The sequence below is a fragment of the Hirundo rustica genome, chromosome 6 (genome assembly GCF_015227805.2).
Source record: "Hirundo rustica isolate bHirRus1 chromosome 6, bHirRus1.pri.v3, whole genome shotgun sequence".
NCBI lineage: Eukaryota > Metazoa > Chordata > Aves > Passeriformes > Hirundinidae > Hirundo > Hirundo rustica.
In genome coordinates this window covers 12,007,786-12,029,589 of record NC_053455.1, presented here as the reverse complement: position 1 = coordinate 12,029,589, position 21,804 = coordinate 12,007,786, and the positions used below count along the sequence as shown (strand labels likewise).

Genomic DNA, 21,804 nt, shown 5'->3' with positions numbered 1-21,804 from the left:
GTTAGATGCATTGTTAGGACAGAATTAAGTTGTATGTCTCTGGGTTTACAGATTCTGTCATTAGTTTGATACAGTGGTTTAAATTACCTACATTTGTGTAAAAGAAAATACATTTATGTTTTCTTTTGAAAGAGCAGGGGGTTCCAATGGTATTGCAGGATAAGTGAGCACTTTGGAGAGCGTAGCTGATATTTTACATCAGCCAGATGCTTCCCTTCAGTCCTTCAGTGTGAAATACAGGAAGAAAGCACAGGAGAACAGAAAGGATTTGAAGTGCCCTCAAAACAGAGAATGCAATGGTTTGATGATACCCTGTTCTCTAGGAAAACTGGAGTCCTGAATATAAAACATGGCCTAAAATTTCACAATTTTAATGCCAGTTTTGTTCATTTAAATATATTCCTGAATCTTCTTAAATCCTCAGAATATAATTACATAAAACTATTGGCATTTATGGCTGTGAGACCCTGAATTTACACTCAGGTTTGAATTTAATTTTCCTGTTTCTGGTGTGCCTCTAATGGCTTTATAAGCCAGCAAGCAGAAAACAATGAGCATACACAGGTAGAGTTTAGACCCTCTGTGTGCCATAGAGAAAAAGATAGTTTGCTATTAACAGAGTTTTTGCTGTCTCAGATATTGATTTCTCCATCTGATAGTGGGGAATATCTGAGAGGTATTGATATTGTAGACTTAAAATGGAACATAAATAATTCATCGCAGCAAGCATTAGAAAACATATGATAAGCAGCTTCACTGTTAGAATATCTACCTATCAGTCATTCGGAGAATGTTGTGAGAGACAGGTACAGAGAGTGAGCAACTACTCAGTTATGATGAATAATCATTGCCTGAGAAGGATAGGGATGGCTCTGATACATTGTTAATTATGAACTTGTTCCACCTGGGTTTCACCTGTGTAACCATAGGTAACTTACAGTTATAAAAACTTAGAATTTTTATTCAGCATATTTGAAAAATCAGATATTAGATAAAAGATGTAGCTGGTGAATTTAGTGGGTCAAAATATTAGTTGATCTACATCAGAGTAGTGTCACTGAAGCTATGGAGATACATCCCCTAAATCAGCTATGAATTTGCTTGAGGAATAGAGCATTAGGCTGTGAAGTCCCCAACAGACAGAATAATGCAAAGACAAGGAGAAGGGAAATAAATGGATCAAAGGTGATAAGGCAGAGATGGAGAGTGAATAAATATTCTGTTTAGCCTCCTCATACAAGCTCTCCATTAACTTCAACTGGATTGCCTCTGGAAGACCTGCCACACTTAGATATAGAAGAGGAAAGTGATTAGTAGGCGAAGCAAAAATGGTGAAGGGTTGGGTTCAGAGGAGGTCAGGTATGATGGGATGATGAAGAGAAAATGCAATAGTAGATGGGGATTTTAAGCCATATATACATGTTTCTGAAGCCATCTTGTTCACACTTACATTTTGAGACTAGTGCTCAACATCTATCACTGAACCCCTTTGACTACAGAAGCTACCAGTGAACTTGATCCTGCATGTTCAACAGCAGCCATTTTTTCCCCCCAAGACAACTGAACTTTCAGTTTATTCACACTTCGCTTTTATTGTAATTGCTTGCATGTAGGTGAACATAGGGAGGTCTGACTGGGGCAAGAGGCAGAAACCACAATATCTTTCTTACTTTCGCTGCATTATGTGAAAGTGCAGACAATGAAGTCTGGCTTCAGACACCAGAAGTGTTGTGATAGGTGAGGAAAAGGGTCCAATTAAATATTTAGGTGGCCGGGCCCACTGTGCTGCTGCAGCAGGGGATTGATTACACCTGGTGAAACCGGGTCTGTGGCGGGGCGGGCGGGGAGTGCCGGGCATGCGGAGCGCGCCGCGGGGAGCGCGCTGAGGAGGCTGCGGCCATACTATGGTCAGCAGGGAATGGATTTGGCACTGCTTCTGCCTCTGCCACTGTGACTGCATCATCCTGTGCCGAATGTCTTGTAGGTGATGGAAACCTCCCCGCTGCCTTGCGCGTCCCGTCCCTTGCATGCCGTGCTGCTGCGGGAGCCCTCCCGGGAAGGGGGAAGGGATGCTCGTGCCAGGGCGTTTTTCTGTGGAGGTGGTCCGTGCCTCCATCCTGTTGTGCTGGGAAACCACTTAAGTTGTGGCTCATTGATGGATCGTTGGGCTTTAATTTGCTTTTAATTCAGGCAGGCGGGCAGTAGGAGGCTGAGATAATATTTGAGAGCAGTGACCCATTGGGTTGAGGAGATGCCGGCGTTAGTCAGGGCTGTTGAATCAGGAGAGGTCATTACGGGACGTTGACTTCTGAATCAGCGTGTTGGATTGCGAGTGAACAGCATCTGTACTCATGGAATAGACACTGGTTTTCAAAGACAGATATGAAAAAGGGCAGCAGTTTGTACTTGCTATAGTTAATGGGATATTTGCCTATTTTTTTCTCCGTAACGACCTGCCTGTGACTGTCAGTTGCTGTTAGCTCTTCTGGAAATGAGGATTTGCAGAGATGAGTGGGTTTACTCTGGGCCTTCATAGTTAGTGGGACTTTAGCTTCCCTCAAGCAGATAGCTTGGCTTTGGGTGGAAGTGAATGGGATCAGCTGCTGTATTTGAATATTTTGTTTATCTTTTAAATTTATTTAAGACTGCGACCTAATTATCAAGGAATCCTACCTATTTCTAATGATATTTTTTCATGTGGTTTGTTGGGTTGTTTTATTTTGGCATAAATCCCAAAATATACCTCCATTTAGTTGTGTTTTTGTAGAAAAGTCCTCTTCTGTCCAGTACTCTTACCCAGGTACAGGAACCCATCATAGCTGCCTTACAGCAGTTTTGGGATTTAAATCTTGGCAAAATGGATCTTGTCTTTATCTTAACCATTAACTAGATGCAAACTGAGTGTTTATAATATGGTGTTTTCTGTGTGTGCACGGTGCTTCAATGCATGTATGGGCTCTGCTGTTCTCCATGTGGTGGAAAAGACCATCCTGAGGGTTTTTAACCCTGAGGGGTTCACTGTCCTACCAGCAGGGAACCAGGAAGGAGACACTCGAAAATAGGGAGCCTTGCCTTGGAAGGTTGTATGTGGAGATGGGCCAAGAATAGACCATGCTGCTCTTGGTGCCTTGGGTGCTGCACCAGGCTATAGTGGGTGTATATATATACATTTCTGATCTAATGTGTCATAAATCCTATAGTTAAGCAAAAGCAGAGATGATGTTTGACCAGCTACATATGTAAATATCAGCTGATTGAACTGTTGTCCGTGCCAGCAGCGGCTGGGTTCCTCTTCCTTGTGACTTTAGAAAATTTCAGAAATCCAATTTGTCTGGAAAAAAAAAAAAAAAAAAAAAGACCAAATCCCTGTTTTTATTTGATGTAAAGAAATGTAAGTGTGAAGTGGGTATAAACAGATATATGCACTTACTTGGGTGCAGAAACACACACAGTAACACTTAGCTAGAAGCAGATAGTTTATATTTCACAGAACAGATGTGTGGGGCTTGAGACATCCCAGGAAAAGTCCTTCTGAGCTCAGCATGCAGAGCACAAGGCCAGCATTGCAGTGTTCCTGTCTCTGTTGGGACAGCACCTGGCCAGCTGATACTGGAGTGAAACAATTCATGTCCTCACTAAAACCAAATTCCGGAAAAGATCTGTGCAGTATAAACCGTATCTTTAGATGGTGTGTTTTGATTTCCACTCTCAGCTTCTTTGGGGCATCCACTGCCTGGGCTCTGGCATTAACTGAATGCCCTCGCAAAGGTAGGGAGGTGCCAGCTTCTCAGGATGGCCCCTGCTCTCGATTTTAATGAGATTCTCATGGTATTTGGTGTTTTTCTTAAAGCTCCATTACTGCCTAGAGGTACAAGATTATGAGATAATCTTTGCCTTTATTGAAAAGTTTCAATCCTGGATGTTCAGGAAAATAGGCTTGATGCACGTTCTGAAAAACAATCAAGAAAAGGAGGGAACAGAAGTGCTTGGGGGCTTGTTTACTTCCTACTAGTAATTGTGAGGTTAATTTAATTTCTTTTTTTTTTTTTTTTTTCAGTTAATCTCATGGTCCTGAATTTTATAGATTACTTTTTTACTTCTGGCACTGATTGACATCTTCTCCAATCCTCTTCCCAGAGCGTGTTTATAAAGCTACCAATATTGGAATTACACCCTTAGCAATTCAATTATGTCCCTTTGTCCCTTTTTTTTTTTTTTTTTTTTTGTTGTTGTTGTTGTTGTTGTTGTTGTTGTTGTGTTTGTTTGTGTTTTTGTTTGTTTGTTTTTGTTTGTTTGTTTTTGTTTGTTTGTTTGTGTTGTGGGGGTTTTTTTAATAATAAAAAAGTAAAATTACTCTTCCTACACTTTTCTGTGCACATAACATTTTTCTCGGAGCCAGAGGCAGCTCCCCTAACAAAAGTAATTGGTCAGCAACTAAGCTGGATGCCTACTTACCATGAAACTGCCTGTGGAAACAAGGCTGCTTTTCTAAATGCATCAGAGCCCCTGTCCCAGCCCTGCCAAGGAGCGAGGTGCTGGCAGTCCTGCCCCTGGAGCTGCCTGGCAGGTGGCTGCCTTACCCACCTCGATTTCATCAACCCATAAGGGAGCCCTTGCTGAATTAGTTCTCTTTTGCTCAGAGCTCAGCACAGTCAACAGAATCCCCCTGGGATGCTCGAGTTCCATCTTTTTCTGTCCTGTGGGGAGGTTTCCTGCATCTGTCGTGCCAGTCTCTCTGTTTCTTGGAGAGCCAGCGCTGCACGTGTGCCAGGCTCCGTGGCACCGGGGCCTGATCCAGCTGGATGTGCAGCTGCCACCTTCCCTTGGGCTGCCATCCTCAAGGTCTGGGCTCGAAGCACTTCCTCGGGAAGTGGGGAACCAAGGTTCAGCTACTTCCCCTGCTCAGGCAGAACTGCAGATTTCCTTGCTTGCCTTCCCTCACCCCAAAAAACTCGTGCTATTCTAGATCTGTCTGTGTTTAGTTCTTCCTGTTAGAGCTAAGCTGCTGAGAGGAAAAGGATTTCCCGTTCTTACACAGTTCTTATATGTCATGTTAATCAGTCATAAATACAGGGAGTCCCATACCAGAACACATGGGCTCCTATCCCTGTTGCTTGCCCTAAATATGGGGATGCATTCCCACCGCTCCAGGCTGCATTTTGGGGGAGATGCTGACTCCAATAGCCCAGGAGCCATCTCACTGTGAAAGGTTCCCTGTTGGCACAGTCACCTATGTGTATTTTTAATTCTTTTTTAAAGCTGGTTGTGCTGTTTTTTATGTGAGAGGTAACCCAAGCCGTGCTGCTGAGCTGAGGCACTGTTGCTGAGACAAATGCAGCCAAGCCATGTCCTTTACATATTTACTGTGACCCCTGCTGTCAGAGTGGAGTTGCTTGCTGCAGGAGCTGCTTTAGCATTGCCTCATCTGTACTGCAGTCAGGAACAAGAAAATACGTTTTTCTCCACCAGCTCAACCAGGACACAAGCACGAAAAGTTACCAAATGCTGTGCCAGTGCCATGATGAATAAACAGTCAGGATCAAACAAGTGCCATCATATTTTATGCAAAATAATGGAATTACCACCTTTAGCTTTTGAGTCAAAGGCAGTGGTTTCATGTTAGTGCTCAGTAGTGCTTCTGGTGAATTGAAGACGGTTTCTTTCTAATCATCTTCCAGCCCTGGATCTTTGCACAGCCCTTTTTTTTGGTAACTCCCCTCTGGATCCCGTGTTTTCCATCCTGCTCAGTGCACACCTGTGTGGTTCTTCATGCAGGGACCCTTGCAATTCTATCTGTTGATTTTTCATTAAAAAAACAAACAAACAAAAAAACCCCAAACAAACAAAAGCCACCCAGAAGTAATAGGACTGTGCACAGTATATGCACCTGCACATAAGTCCTTGCAGGAGGTGTGAGCTAATGTGAGGGTAAGGCACTCCCATGTTAAATACAAGGCTTGTTTTTCCAGCTCTGTCACTGTCCTTAAATCTTATCTGCATCAGAAAGTTTCAGCAGTGAATGTTAAATCAGTTTTTAGTTCAAATGAACAGACTTCATACAGGCCCCGTGTGCTCACACCCTTCTTTCACTTTAAGCAGGGCCTGTTTCATGTTAGATTAAAGTAATCTAGAGGTAAAAGGTAAAAGATAAAAGCAAAGCAGTGACGATTTTGGGAATGGTGCTTTTAATAGTTTCTAAGATGGGAATTTCTAGAATTCGGCTAAGAGCTGGTACTTGATAGATCCTTGTCCAGTGTGGTGTAAGGTAAACTGAGGTTATATGAAGCATTGCTGGGGATGAGGACGTGTTTTACTCTGCTCTGCCACAGACTTACAGCACTGCTGGTCACCAAGGAACAAGGAAGGGAAGTAGTGAAGGGTTTCTGGCACACAGCTGGAAATGCTCCTTTCCCCGCACTCTGCTTGCCTCAGGTCAAACCAAATTTGGTCTGCATCAGAATAAGAATGCCCTAGGTGACCTTTTACATGGTTTTGACTGTGTCAGTAGCAAATCTCACCTCTAGGTAAATCGATGCAACCAGATTTTATCTGTGCAGACATGGCCTCAGTGTAATCGAGTCACTTTTGCCTCTTAGCATTGGTGAAGCTTAATTAAGGCTGATAAAGTTCTTTGCAGTCCTCAGAGGAGAAGTTTGGTCCGTGTGTAAATGATGTTCTAGAAGGCATTTCACGTATTCTGTTAAAATGCTACCGAGGCACCCAGCCCGTGAGTAACACTCTCTGAAACTCCTTCTGTTTCAAGTTAATGTTTAAACTGGAGTGAGGCAAGCTGCCTGAAAGCTGGCTTTGTGACACCGTACTCCCTTAGTGGGGTGTGCTCCCTCTCTCTGCGCGGGTGCCGTTGCACGTCACGCCGGACAAGGCAGGAGCAGGACACGTGGAGCCCCGGCCCCGTCCCAGGAGTGCCATGGCAGCGTGGCAGCGCTCTGGAGGGGCCCCTGGCTCTGCCCAGCTGCAGGGGCAGTGCAGGGAGCAGTGTTCCCTCTTCTCAGTCCTTCAACTCGCCGTGGAAAGTTAGGTCTGTCTGACCTGCCGTGTCATCCAACTCTGGCTGTGCTCGCTTGGGCCTGAGGAATAGCGTAGGCACCCTGCTTTATCTGCGGGCTTTATCTAGGCCAATTAGATCAGTGCTTTGTCCAGGATAATTGTCTCTAGTAATGAGTTTGAGTGTCACTAGCACAGCTAGCCACCAGCACTGTTGTTCCTATTCTAGTGCCCGCTACTCCAGGAGCTTTATGGTGGCTGTGGCTGTGCCAGGACATCTCCAGCAAGGACGGTCCCCACCAGGAGCGAGCAGCTGAGGTCCTCTGGGCAGAGGCAGGTGTTAAAGTGCTGGCAGAGGCTCTGCAGCAGCAGCAGTGTGATTGCCCAACAGCGGCAGGAGAGCTAAAATTACAGGCAGGCTGCGCATGGGGAAGTGGTGGCAGGTGGGCACAGCCATGGCTGCAGCGGGGACAGCACCCACTGGATGTCACACCTCGTTGTGGGGCTGGCCTGCTGGCAGTCGGGCAAAGAACCCCAAGTGCACGGGGAGAAAGAGGGGTTATGGTGAACCCAGAAAAATGCCCTGCCCAGCTGAGTCCCGGCGTGGGTTTGCACGCTGGCCCAGGCTGCACCTGAACAAGGACATTAGTCAGAAATGCTTTCAACAACTGATGCATTGGGGTTTTTTGACAGAAAATGCCAATTTATTTGAAAGAAAAAGCTTTGCAGAATCTTGTAATCTGGAAGGATTTCTTCCGTTCTTGTTCTTGTCAGTAAAAGCAAGAGTTTATGTCACACTGCCTGAATATAAACGATGACAGGTCAGACCTGATGGCTGAACCAGTCTCCCACAATCCAAGTGTGTGCTTGAATCGTCAAACAACAAGGGAGAGCTGTCTGTCTCTGTGACACCTCCTTTCCTCCCAGAATCTGCTGGGGGTTTGTGTGTGTTTGTTTGTGGTTTTGTGTTTTGTGTTTTTTTTTTTTTTTTTAAAGGAAATCATCATGTTTTTCTCATATGCAAAACAAAAATTTTCAATATAATGAATTTGAAGCCCATATGTATTTCTAATTCAGCTCTGACTCTGGACCCTTTCCTTAGCCCACCACACTGGTCCGTAAGCACCATGGAGCTTGTACGAGCTGCAGAAACCCCAACCAGGGGCTGCTTCCATTCTGTATGATGAATGAAAGAGTGTTAGATTCGACCTGCTGTACTGAAGAAGCACAAAATACTGGTTGCTCAGAGAAATAAATGGTTTTGATAGTTTTCTACGCGTATGCAGTCAGCGTTGCTTGGGGTTGTAGCCAAAGAGGGGAAAGAAACATCGCTTGGAGCCTCTCCAGCGGCAGAGAAAGGATGGCATTGTTCCCGTCTGCTCGTGCTTTCCTGGCGCGAGTGGAAGCCGGAGCATGGCTTTTCCGTCGGGGCCGGCTTTGTTCCCGCCTTCTGGCCGGCGTGGCCGTCGCTGCGCGGCGGTGCGGGAGCGGCCCCCGGCGCACGGAAACCTCGGCAGCCCGCAGAAAGCTGCGCCCGGCGCCGGGAGTTGCCCCTGGCTGCCTGTGGGGACGGCTGGGCAAGGGCAGAGAGGCTGCTGGCGTGCCTGAGGAGGAGGGGAGAAATAAACGCGGAAAACATCTGTGCGCTCCCAAGATCCGCCTTCAGCTGAATCACAAGATGCTTGTGTAAAAGCGCGGTTAATTATTGCAGAGCAGCGAAGCGAGGAAACACGGAGTATCTCCTGCTTTAATTAGTCGCTAAAAACGTGGCTCGCAGCAGCTGCGAAGCTGCAAACGGGTCAGTTTGCAAAACTGTTCCTCCTGGTCATTGTGCTGAGAAGTGCTCCTCTCGGTGAGGCTGTTCCCAGGGGCTGGCAGGGTCAGAGGAAGCTCGCAGGGCAACCAGAGAAGCATCTTCAAACGAGGATGGCATCACCAAGAGCGCTCGCTGTTCATATCTGCCTCTGTCTGAGAAATTCCTACAGGCGTGGAGGGGAATTGTGCCCAGAAATCCAGTTGAGTTGAAGCCCCTCAGCCTCGCAGCTGCCTGCTGTACGTGCACGGCAGAGCAGGCATGTACAGAATCGAGCGTGAAATTAATCCCTGCCTTCCGTGTCCGTGAGCTGCGGCTGAGCAGGCTCAAAGCTGTCCCCGGCTTCCTCACGTGTAGTTTCTGAGACGATCCTTGCTACACCTTAAACTCCTTTCACCTGAGCCGCCTGCTCTGGGGTTCCCAAACATTCGCTAATTTTTTTCCCTGAGGCTTGCTTCCCGAAACAAGCCACCCCCCGCTCCCCCACGTTCATTGTTCCGCGTGGTCTTTACAAAATGTGGCGTTTCTGTCTAAATAGTTTGCCAAAGCCCCGTGATAAACAGCACTAAGTTGTCAGTCATGAGTCATTAAAGAAGTGAACTGTCTTCACATCGTGCCCAAGAATAGGATAATTTTTAAATGTCAGGGCTTTTGGCTTAGTGGTTGGCACTGGCTTCATTTTTGGGAGACCCAAAATTAGAAGACACAGGCCTGGTTTTCAGAATGTTCTGTGTACCCTAACTTTAAATGTTAGTCCTTAAGCACATTTCAAAAGTATGCACGATTTCCTCAGGATCAGTCAATGCTCTGGAATTTTTGACTACCATGCATTTCTGCCATCTTTGCTGTTTTCTTACTCCCTAACTGGCTTTCAGATCACATTCAGCCTGACAGTAATGCATAAAGAATACAGAGATAAATATGCTTAACAACTTGAGAGTGACATATTTAGGTTTCTAAGTGTTTAATTCTGATTTGCTCTTGTTGGATAATTTTTAAAAGGGTGAAGTTTTACACTTGAAAAAATAAGGTAGGCATAAAAATTTCCTGCACACAACTGATCTCCTTCCCAGTTTATCAGGAAAATTGCTGTTGGATTTAATAGAAATCTTATCTGTTCAATCCCAGTTGAACCCCACCTCCTCAAATGAATGGAACAACCCTCGCAATAAATGCACGACCACTTATGTTGCCAATAGTTATTTTTATTTTTGGAGTAATTTTTTTTTCTGAAAATGGCATGTAGTCTCAGTGTCCTTGATTAAACGTCTGAGAACAGAGATTAAATGATCAATCAAGAGAGGAGATGTGATTTAAATGCTCACATGCATAGTCAGCTTCTGTTGGTGGGTGCCAGTGAAAGCTCAGCTTTATGTAGATCTCCCAGAAGCACAAGTTCACAGCACTGTAAAAAGAAAAGCTACCTTTGTGAAAGTCTTGTTTAATTTTGCATCTCTTGGCACCTTCCATCAGGCAGCTTTTGATGCCAGTTCAGCATCAGAACAGCACAACTTAGCACAATGCGTGCTCCCAGACTCAGCAAGGTGGTTGAATTTCTGTGCAAGCACATAATAGTACTTGAAGTTTGGAGCTGAACCATGTCAAAGCTAAAAATGCATCCCAGTGCAATGGGCTGTCCTTTTACAGGACAACTTTTGCAATGCTGCAGGTCTTCACATCACCAAGGGATTAGTATGTAATCTGCAGCAACCGTGGTGCCAAGTTTCTGGACAAATCGGCTCCCACATTTAGCCCCTGGATTCTCCTAGTGGGATTAAAAGTGTACAGGAGACAATGAATTATCTAATAGGAAACAAAAAGACCTAAAAATAATAATAAAGCAAAGAGAAGACAATAATGCTTGAGGTTTTTCTGTCATAGTGAGGTGGAGGAACAATCTGAGTGGCACTGGTTTTTTAGGTCAGACACATTTGCTTTCTTAATAGCATTTTCTCATTTTTTTCTGTAGGTCCAGCTGCCCAGCGCCAGATCCAGAATGGTCCATCTCCAGATGAGATGGAAGCACAGAGAAGGTGAGTTAATCAGCTGTGGCAGAGTTCTAGTTTGTAGCTTGGATGAACATGCAGTCCTTGTTCACCAGCAAGCACTGCTCTTTTTACTTGTACATATTTTAAACTGGTTCTGAACGTTTTCTAATTATTGCTAATGATTCTGTAATGACTGTTAAAGGGTGAAGTGAGCTAAAGTTCACACTCAAGGTAAACTCTTTGCTTGGTAGGTACTCAGGAGTCTCTCTGCCTCCAAAAACTATAAGGAAAGTAGGGAAACTCGTTTTCTGCACCTTTATGAATAACTGTGAAGGACCTTTAGTAGGGATTGACCCATGACTGTTAAACAGGTGAGCAGTGATGATATTTCACTCTGAGATTTACTTTGGGATAGCAGAGTTATCATAAAGGGCAGAGAGCCCCTGCTCATGGCAAGGCAGGCAATACTGCCTCTCCCAGTGTCTTCCTGAAAAACCTAGTCCAGCTCTTCCTTTAACCTGTGGAAGTCACTGATTCTGCACACCATATGTCATTCAGGTCTCTAGTTTGGGTGTCTATTCTCTACATTTAAAATGTGAGCAGCTTAACTATGTTAGAATAAAAATATTTTATTTATTCTTTTTTGTTTAGAGACAGTAAAAGCCCTCTGGGTAGGTATTATTTGACTGCTACGGGGCACATGGCCCTAGGAAAGCTTCTTTTGCTCCACTGGAGTGGAATAAGACATGCCAGTAGATGCAGTTACATATTACTGCATCTGCACTAGAGGACTTTCAGCTTTAATTATGCTGATGCATTCTTTAAGCAGAGAGCAGACCTAATTTTAAGCCTAGGGGTTTTTTTTTAACAACTTATGAGCAGGAAGGAAATTAAGTTATGGTATCTACCCTGCAAATTTGTCTGTTTAAAAGGATTTTAGAGATCTTTACACGAATGTTTAGAGAATATCTTTTTAAGTCAGAGTGTGAATTGCCCTCTCTTGTACTTTACTCCTTGCATACTCCTTAAGTAGCCTTGTGCCAATCCCAGGCTTTATTTAGTTCGGCTGGAATAAATTTGACTTCCTAAGAGTTTAAGAACTTCTCCTTTTAGCATGTGTGGGACGGTGCATTTGGCACGTATAAACTGCCTCTGACCAAGGGCAGAAAGGGCTGGGATGACCCCCAGTGACTTCAAGTGGCAGTGGCCAACCCCTGGTTTGGATTTTTGCACCCTGCACCTCAATCTGTTCTGCAGCAGCTCTAATGATTTGGGGGTGTTTTACCCACATTTCTTTCCGATTCTGTCAACTGGAATTTTCCAGGTTGGTTCTCTAGATAAACCTAGAATTTTCCCCAGATTTAATCAGGAAAATGTGTGTATTAAGTTGTCCATCATCGAATTTTGGTAATAAATGCCAGGCTAAGGTAGGGGACAGTATACTCAGGAAATTCTTAATACATGTGTTAACAATTGAAATTTTAGCAGTGAAATTGATGCTGTTGCATCCATAACAATCAAAAAAGAGCTGGGGTATGTACTGAAGTAAAGATTTCTATTTATTTGGTTTAATGTGTCATAGCTTAAATGGCACCAGTTGAATCAACCAAGACTTTCTCAAAAGTGATTCACCTTTGCACATATGATAATTTTCCCAGAAACCTGCATTTTTCTAGAAATTGCATGGATTGCATGTCCTGAACATAAAACCACTTTGGGACTCCACAGCAAAATCATGTATTTTCCTTTCCCATATATTGAACTAGATATGAAACACGGAAAATTTGTCTTGCAAATTGAGATATTCTTTCTTTCCCACATAATAGAACTTTATTTTTATGGACAACTTTTAAAAGCTTCTATTGGTATATAAATAAGAATTGCTGAGCATTGCAGACTCTGGAAAGTACAAGTAAAAATGTAACAGGCAGGTGTCTTAAAATACTGTGCAAGGAGTCAAAACAGAAATGTTACTTAGAGTTAGCTTGCTTTACTCTACTGACCATGAAGCAAAGCTGTTGAGAAAAGAGAAAACTGTGCAGTGAAGACTGGTCTAAAGATAAATGAAACTAATTAGTGCAAATTTGACCTAGAAACTTGGAAGAAAATGGTAATAAATTTTATTACTAGTGCTTCAGCAAAGCAAATTCAGAGCTGTGTTTTAATATTGCTGAAATCTTTAGTGCATATCTGTGCACCTTCTGAGAAGCCTGGCAAGCTGTCTGGTTTTTGGCTATCAGGTTTTTTTAAGAGGAGCCAAGTGAAGGTGGGTTTGTGGCAAGGGTCAGGAACATCCCTTCCTGCAGAAGCGGTCCAGCGTACAAGAGCAGACCCCTGCTGATGGGCCCCTGGAACTGCACATCCCTGCAGACCTGTCCCAGGCTGATGGATCCCTGGGACTGCACATCCCTGCAGACCTGTCCCAGGCTGATGGATCCCTGGGACTGCACATCCCTGCAGACCTGTCCCAGGCTGATGGATCCCTGGGACTGCACATCCCTGCAGTTCTGTCCCCAGGCTGGTGGATCCCTGGGACTGCACATCCCTGCAGACCTGTCCCCAGGCTGGTGGATCCCTGGGACTGCACATCCCTGCAGACCTGTCCCCAGGCTGGTGGACCCCTGGGACTGCACATCCCTGCAGACCTGTCCCAGGCTGGTGGACCCCTGGGACTGCACATCCCTGCAGACCTGTCCCAGGCTGATGGATCCCTGGGACTGCACATCCCTGCAGTTCTGTCCCCAGGCTGGTGGATCCCTGGGACTGCACATCCCTGCAGTTCTGTCCCCAGGCTGGTGGACCCCTGGGACTGCACATCCCTGCAGACCTGTCCCCAGGCTGATGGGCCCCTGGAACTGCACATCCCTGCAGACCTGTCCCCAGGCTGATGGGCCCCTGGAACTGCACATTCCTGCAGACCTGTCCCCAGGCTGATGGGCCCCTGGGACTGCACATTCCTGCAGACCTGTCCCCAGGCTGATGGATCCCTGGGACTGCACATCCCTGCAGATCTGTCCCCAGGCTGGTGGATCCCTGGGACTGCACATCCCTGCAGACCTGTCCCAGGCTGACAGATCCCTGGGACTGCACATCCCCGCAGACCTGTCCCCAGGCTGGTGGATCCCTGGGACTGCACATCCCTGCAGACCTGTCCCAGGCTGGTGGATCCCTGGGACTGCACATCCCTGCAGACCTGTCCCAGGCTGGTGGATCCCTGGGACTGCACATCCCTGCAGACCTGTCCCAGGCTCTCCCTGCCGGGCAGCAGGGAGCTGGCAGCTCCTGGGGGGAAGGTGCCGAAGGAGCAGCAGGGCAGGGCAGTGATGGGTGTTTGCAGAGGAAACACAGCGGTTTCCTGGTGGTGCTGGGGCTGTCAGCTGGGCTGGCCAGTGCCAAAAAGGACTTGGATGTGCACCTGGACTAACAGAGGCTTTGTACAGTCAGCACCAAAATGCAGATGCAGCTTCGCTATATTTTCATTCTAATATGCTAATATTCTACAAGTGCTTTGGGCTCCTGATCCATAAAAGATTCTGGACTGTGTCATTTTGAATATTTCCTTCCCTGGAGATACTCAAAAGCTGTCTGGACAGAATCCTAGGGACTGTGTCCTCCAGGGGATCCTGCTTGAGCAGGGAGGTTCATCTAGATGCCCTCCAGTGCTCCCTTCCAACCTTATCCAATGCATGATTCTGTGAGTTTATGTGAAAAGCCACTTAGTCTTTCCTTGCTATGCTCATACACTTCAGGTTAACAGCATGCATGTTTGCTGTGCTCTCCTGGGCATTGGGCACTGCCTTTTCCTTGTGCAGAGCCACTGAGGAGTTATCTTAAATGGATCCAACAACCCCTGCAGTGTCTGGTCCATGCAGGGCCATGTCCTGGTTGAGCTTCCCAATGTGTGAACTGGCACTGCTGCGGCCAGGGCAAGTGAAATCAGACCCATCTCCATATCATGGGGTCAGCTGTCTCCCCAGACACACAATGCTTCTCAGGGTATAAAGCTTTTGCTCAAAATTATAGGGAATACCTAATGACCAAGGGTTTTTTCATTGCTGTTTTAGACAAGTGATGGAGCAACAGCAACAGCGCCAGGAATCTCTGGAAAGAAGAACCTCTACCACAGGCACGTATCAAATCAAGCAGATACAGTCTCTCCCTGAAGGTCTCCTCTTGCTGTTGTTGGGGTTTGTGGGGTGCTGTACAAAACCTAGGCTGCTAAAAGTGGTTATAGTTACAATTTAAAGATCAGATATTCAGCTAGAGACTTAATTGCGTTTGGGCACGGTTGTGTTGTTTTGCAGGGGCTCAGGTGTGAGGCATGCAGGTGGAGCTAGGCAGGTTTTGCACTTGGCAAAACTTGTGCAGCTGAGTGGCATTTTAGGTGTGCCAAGAGAGCCTGGCCATGCTTCTTCCACACCCCAAGGAGAGCAGGTAGCACAGGCACCACAAGAGTGACTCTGTGTTTCCAGGGAATGTCAGCACGGGGGAGTTGATGTGCTCAGGCACTTCCCCTTGCCCTGCAGCACCAAACAAAGATACAGCTCTAGATGCCCTTCATTGGGGATTTTGTGATCATGAAGTCTTCTGTGAACTTAATGGGAAAAAAATATATATTTAATGACCTTACAGAAATCTTCTATAGCATATTAAGAGGAGAGGAGATGACAGGAATAGTTTATAGCTACAAAGTATGGCTTTGCCTCTCTGAAAGGAGGCAGAGCAAGCAAGCTGAGATGGCCATCTTGTGTTTGGGCTTTAGTTGTGGGCACGTTTTTTCAGTTCATCTGGCCACATAAGTGAAATGTTTTTCCTCAGCTGTTAAACCTTTTGACTAGAAACCAGCTCACATGCCTTTGGTGACAGAAAGAGTTGGACTCTTGTTTCAGCAGAGGTTAGTGTGCTGTTCAGTATAGGGAACTTAGCCAAAATCCTGCCTTGGCATCCAAAAGGACTGGGACATGGCTCCTAGGGGCTGCTGGCTGTTCCCTCTCTGCCTACAAGGTGGCCACTTCTGTGTTCAGCCTGTCCCATGCACCTGTCCCTGGTGCAAAGGTGATGCTCGTGATCCTGACTCAGATTCACGTGGGGTTTGGAGGAGCCTCGCTGGCACCAGAGCATGCAGCCCATCCTGTGCTGCCAGGGTTCTGCTCTGCACACCCCTGCAGTTCTGCTGAGGGCTGGAAATCCCCAAGCTGGTGCCTACACCATCTCCTCTTTGCTTTGTTTGAGTTTCTGTTTGCGTTTACTTCACGGTTCCTTTTCCTCCGTTCCACCTGGCCTTGGTTTCGTTTCTTCCTGCGTACCCACCTTGTTCTTTTCATTTGTCTTTTCTGTTCTCTTAGTTTCCACCCTTCAACCAAGCATATGCTCTCCCCTCTCCCATCCCCAGTCTCCTCCTCCTGCCTCTAGCAACAGCGGTGCTGCTGCCTCTGGTGTTGTGCTCCCCCCACTACCTCAAGCCAGCACTGTCTCTCCAGCACCCATTGTCCCTGAGCCCGCTAGTCAGTCCCCTTTCCTATCCCAGGGGAGAGCCAGAGAGCCCTTGCAATTCCTGCACAGGCACTCGGCCTCTGAGCTGCCCACAGCCCCAGGTTCCTCCCCTCCACCCTGCCCAAATGGCAGGACTGTCATGCCAGGCATCAGGCGAACCTCGCTGTCTCCACCGCCCCTCCATCCTTCCCATTCTCCCTTTCCCTCTCACCAGCTTCTCAGGGGCTCTTCTCTTTCCTGCTCTCCTCAGTCTTCTTCTCCCTCTGCCACAAATGCACCATCTCTGCAGAGAGGTGACGTCCCGCAGCCACGTGGTCCCACCATCCTGCCCGTGATTCCTGTCCCACCTGACAGGCTCAAGGCATGCACAGATAAAGCAGGGTGGGAGACCTCAGCAAATGTACCCCTGAACGGCCATCCTGAGGAACAAATTGCTTTAGGCTCCCCTGGAACCCAGGTGAAAAGTGTGGAGGGGTCCTTCTTTCCACACCTAGGAGCTACACCCTGCTCCCCGCTGCCCACCATCACCAGCCCCCCCCAGCTCCCCTGGCCAGGCTCCCTCCCCATCCTCCCATTTGCCACCTTGTCGCGCACAGCAGTGGCGTCAGCCCGTGTCACACTGTCTTCCATTGCCTCCCCCTCACGCTGCTGTGTCTGAGGTGGCTATGCCCAGGAGGACCCCTCCTTACATCACATCATCAGCCATTGCCCACTTGAGTAAGTACTGATTTTGAATGAGTTGCGACCTGTGTAAAGCCTCAGCTGTCACCTGTTCAAAAAGCCTGCTTGGCACTGCCCCTGACCAATAGAAAAAGGGCTGAGAGACCCAAAGCTACTCCTGCTGTATGTGATTTCTGAAACTGGGGTGGAAAAATATCAAAATCACTCCGGAATGGTCCTGGGACAAGGCAAAAAGTAAGAATTACAGAACCAGGACCCTGTAGCTGGGTTGTTGCAATGCATATTCATACTGTATTGTCCCAGACTTAGATCTTTGTCATTCAGCAGAGTCAAATTGTTTCAAAGACCTTCATATAGAACCTATTTTCAGCTGGTCCACTCAGGGGATGGGCTCTTCTGAAGCTGGAGGCCAGGTCTGTGGTAGATTTCTTCTCTGTGTAGGAATACTGGTAAAGGTTGTGATTTTTACTCTTTTTGTTAATTGGTATTTCTGTTACCAGTGAAACATAGAACGTGGATTTTGTTTAAGATACCCAGAATCCCCTGTGGTTGGGCAGTTTATTTAATTCAAGAAACTCTCTTCCTGGTATTCACTGCATTTATAGTTGTGGGCTTGTCACTGTTGCTGTTCCAGCAAACTTTTCTCGTGGAAGGCCCATCACGGGCTTGGGTCTGGCCACTTTGTATATGGTCTTGATTTCTTGTGCCTGTCTGAAGCCTGCAGAGTGAGAACAATTTGCAAGCAATGCCTGTTTGTAATTCAGAGCGTTATGCTTTGTGACTTGGATCTATTCAGGTTTATAACCACATATCATGCTGAAGTGGTGTGCCTAGAAAAGGAAGAAAACTGAGACATTTCCTTTTACTTTCTGCTAAAAGTATTACTGTAACCACTGGAGGCTCAGTCCTTCAGCTGATGTAAGTCCTTGAAATCCACTTAGTTCAATAAAGTTATTTTAAACTCACATCACTCCATTATTTTGACTCAGTTCGATTTTTGCCTGAGGCTGCCCTCTAATTAGGTGGGTGTAGTTTTGCAATTAAATGTACCCACAATGAATTACGAGCTATTTCGTTCATGTTCATGAACGAAAGAGGGCTTGAAATGTTTAAAGTATTTCTAATAGCAGCTATGGTTCATTTGAAGAATGGAATTGGGAGTGTGAAATAATGGCAGAAGTAACCACAGAAATAAGGCAGTATTATAAGAAAACCTAGATAAGAAGAAAAACAAGCTGTAAATGTTAAATACGGTTTCCAAATATTTCTCAGTCAAAACCCACCTGTCTTTCAAAGTAACTCTTACTGAACAGCTGAAGCTGTGAATCCATACCAAGAACAGCTTATTCTGGCAGAGTGTACACAGGGAAATACCCTTGGGGAGGTGTGTTTGTTCAACTGACCTGTTAGAGACAGGTAAAACACTGCAATGGAGTTACCTTCAGCCCTCCCAACAGGCTGCTGCCAAGGGGAGCTTTGCAGAACCTTGGGGTGCTTGGAGCTGGAGTCTTCCCTGGTTATTCTGCAAAACTGGCTGAGGAGGATGTGTCACTGTAGCCCACAATTCTCCTGAAAAGCTGATGTCAACCAAAGTCCATGGAGTTTATCTCCATATAGAAAACTGTGGGAGAAGCAAAAGAATATGAATTATGAATTGGGAAGCATTGTCTGTGTTCTGATTCTGACACAAAATTAAACACTAGCCCAGCTGGGGAGAAGAGGAGGGAGAAGACTGTCAGTGGCAGGGTCTCTCAGGAGGACACAAGTGTAGCAGGCTGACCATTGATACCAGCGCCTGTTCCCATTCTTCACTTGCGTGGTGCTTCCTTGCATTGACCACTTGTCAGGCCACGGCATTGGGAGCGGGAACGTGACCTTCTCTGCGGGCTGGAGGAGGTGGTGCCTCATGTTTAATTCCTACTCTCTGCATTTCAGGCCCGTCACTTCCACCTGGCCACCCCAGTGGTGCTCCTGTGATCCCTGCTTCATCTGGGGGGCCCCCGCCTCCGCCACCCCCCCCAGTCCCTCCGCCGCCCTTGGGAGCCGCGCCGCCCCCGCCGCCCCCGCTGCCAGCCGGCGCCGGCCAAGGGGCTGGCGCTGAAGATGGGTCAGTGTCAGGGCTCGCGGCAGCTCTGGCTGGTGCCAAACTAAGGAGAGTTCAGCGGGTAAGGAGGTGCCGCTGGGACTCCCCGACGGGCTCTTCTCTGCTGCGGGAAAGCCTGGCACAGCTTGGTGTTACGGCCTGCAAAACCAGAGTCACACGCGCTTCGGCTGGGTCAGCTTCTGATTGTGACTTTGCAGCGCAAGTAGAGCTGAGCAGGAAATGCTGGGTAGAGTTTACGCTCTTGAGAACATGAGTTAGCGAATGGCTGTGACTTCTCGCATTGGCAGGATTTCATTACTTCAACATAGTGCACCAATGTACTGTGAGTGTTTCCACTTGTTTTAAGTGGTGGAAACTACACCATACTTACAAAAAACCACAGTTGAGGCCTGGTCAGTAGCTGTCCATGTAGGTAAGGGTTGCTTAAACCGTGCATAAACATAATTATGAACAAACAGCACTGAGGTTTTTTAATAATTTGCCTGTATATTTGCATCTCCCAGATCTGTCTTGGTTTTAGTAATATTCCTGTGGGTCTCCTTCCTAAGGCAGAACACATCCTATCTGTGGTTTTGGGCTGTGATTGTGATCATTGTTCCTAACACTTGGGAAAACTAATCATTAAGGGCGTGGTTGTAAAGCAGACCTTTCATTAATTCCAATCTTGATTTCTCTCTTAAGCCAGAAGATGGTTCAGGAGGGTCCAGCCCCAGTGGGGTCTCTAAGAGCGATGCCAATCGAACAAGTAGTGGAGGAGGCGGAGGAGGACTAATGGAAGAAATGAATAAATTACTGGCAAAAAGGTTTGTACTTACACCTCAAGAAAGCCCCGTGAGATCTGCAGCAAATTGTGGAACAAGGCACTGTCATTTTTGTGGTTAGCAGTAGGTGTTTGCTTGCAGTTTGACAGGTCCTGCATAGATGTTGGTCACCAGTGTTGCCCAACTTCTAATGCGGAAAGTGTTGCATTGGAAAAATAGTCTGCCTTTTCCTAGTGTAAGATGCTATGTTTTTAGATCTAAATTTTTTAAACTTACAAATAGTGAAAGAAAAGGATGAATAAAATAATGAAGGGTAGGTACAGTTGTAGGGTGCACAGAGATGGAGTTTTTAAATAATGTTGTCTTAGTATAACGACAGTTCTCAGCTCAAAAGATTGATTTCAACTTTCCTCCATGTCCTGTTCATTTCAGAAGAAATTCTGAACATGGACTGTGTATGTAATCCCTTGAAAAGTATTAAATAAATACACAACACTCTAAAGAGTTCCCAGCAGTATAAAATAGCAAATAAGTAAACTTCTTTCTTTTCAGAATTAAAATAGCTTGACAGATCTTTATAGGTTTTTTACTGGGTCTTGGCCTGCTCTATAGCAAGAATGTCCTTTCCTAACTCAAAGCTGTCTGCAGGCAAAGTAAGGTTTGGTGACTAGATGCTGGGGTAACTAGCTCTGTCCAAGCAAGCAAGCTGAATGGACATGTCATATGTTTGGACATAGAAATTCTGCACACTTGTGTGGTTCTAGGCTAAAGCATACTCCAGTATGGCTTTCGGCAGTAGGATCTTGTGTCTTCAGGTATTTGGGGTCAATTTTGCCTGGTATCTTAACAAAAGCACTTGCACTGCCATGAGCATTGTGCTGCCTCTACTGTGAAGATAGAGGATCTCTAAGTCCTTTCCCAGGGAGCTGATAGCAACAGGGTTGTCCCCTAAATTTTTCTCCACAAAGTCATGGAATTACCTGGAAATACACAAGTGCAATTCAAGGGTGCAGTCTGGGCTTGTGCTGTTAAGCTGATAACCGAGAGGATTTCTTTTGACTTCAAATTCCTTTTAATGCATGATGACATAAGGAAAGGAAAAACCTGGCACTGTGTTTCAGTTTGTACTTACCTGCCGTACTTGCCTGCTATTACCAAGAGATTAAAAAATTTTGGTTTGGTTTTAAATTAAGTATGTTCAATACAGAAATCAGAGCTATGAGCTTAGGATCTCTGGGGGCCTTTTCTGAGCAGTAAACCCCATGCTCAGAAACAGGGAATATGTCTAATGCTTGGTAAGTAATGGAGAAATACATTTATGAGAGCTCAGATGCTATAAAATACCACTCTCTAGATTCATTGAGCCCTGTGAGAGCAGCCCTTTGCCTCAGGACTAAAGTGCAAACAGAATAATGAACCCACAGGCCATTGTCACTCCCTGCCCAGTTAAGTTTGTTGCAGGACATAAATCTAACTGCTCTCTCACCCTGGCAAATATTTCCCTCACTTAGATTTGTAATAATTGCAACTTATTTTTTATTAGAAGAATCAAGTAAATATTAGAGAAAGACCAAAAAGCAATTACTGATCTAGTAAAATTATTAATGCAGTTGGATATCTGCAAATCGTTTCCACAGAGCACTGTGTCCTACAGACGCATACTGCTCAGTTTGTTTAGTTTTTTGTCAATTTTTCATCAAATCCTCCAAGTTATATATCCGGGGAGGCTTTTCTCAGAAGCCTTTCTTAGTGCTTCCTGAGATTTTTTTTTTTTTTTCCCTGAGTTGAATTTTTTTCACTTCAGAATCAAGACTAAATGAAACACCTGTCATATTGGTGTTTTAAAAAACATCTGCTAAGTGTAATTTTCACAGGTGGATAAGGGTAAAGTTCAGCACAGCCAAAGTCCATGTGGAAACTTGAGCTGCAGTTCTCCTAATGGTCTAAAGTGGGAAATTG

The 21,804-nt window shown here is 45.9% G+C and overlaps 1 protein-coding gene across 8 annotated transcripts in view; it reads left to right on the top strand.

The window, feature by feature from the left end:
* EVL (Enah/Vasp-like) overlaps window positions 1-21,804 on the top strand; it is a 145,970-nt gene that overhangs the window by 115,273 nt on the left and 8,893 nt on the right. For all 8 annotated transcript variants that reach the window (XM_040067556.2, XM_040067557.2, XM_040067560.2 and 5 more), the window contains exons 4-7: window positions 10,788-10,851; window positions 14,871-14,932; window positions 18,916-19,145; window positions 19,766-19,887. In XM_040067556.2, coding sequence (XP_039923490.1) covers window positions 10,788-10,851; window positions 14,871-14,932; window positions 18,916-19,145; window positions 19,766-19,887 — 478 coding nt within the window. The remainder of the gene's footprint in view (window positions 1-10,787; window positions 10,852-14,870; window positions 14,933-18,915; window positions 19,146-19,765; window positions 19,888-21,804) is intronic.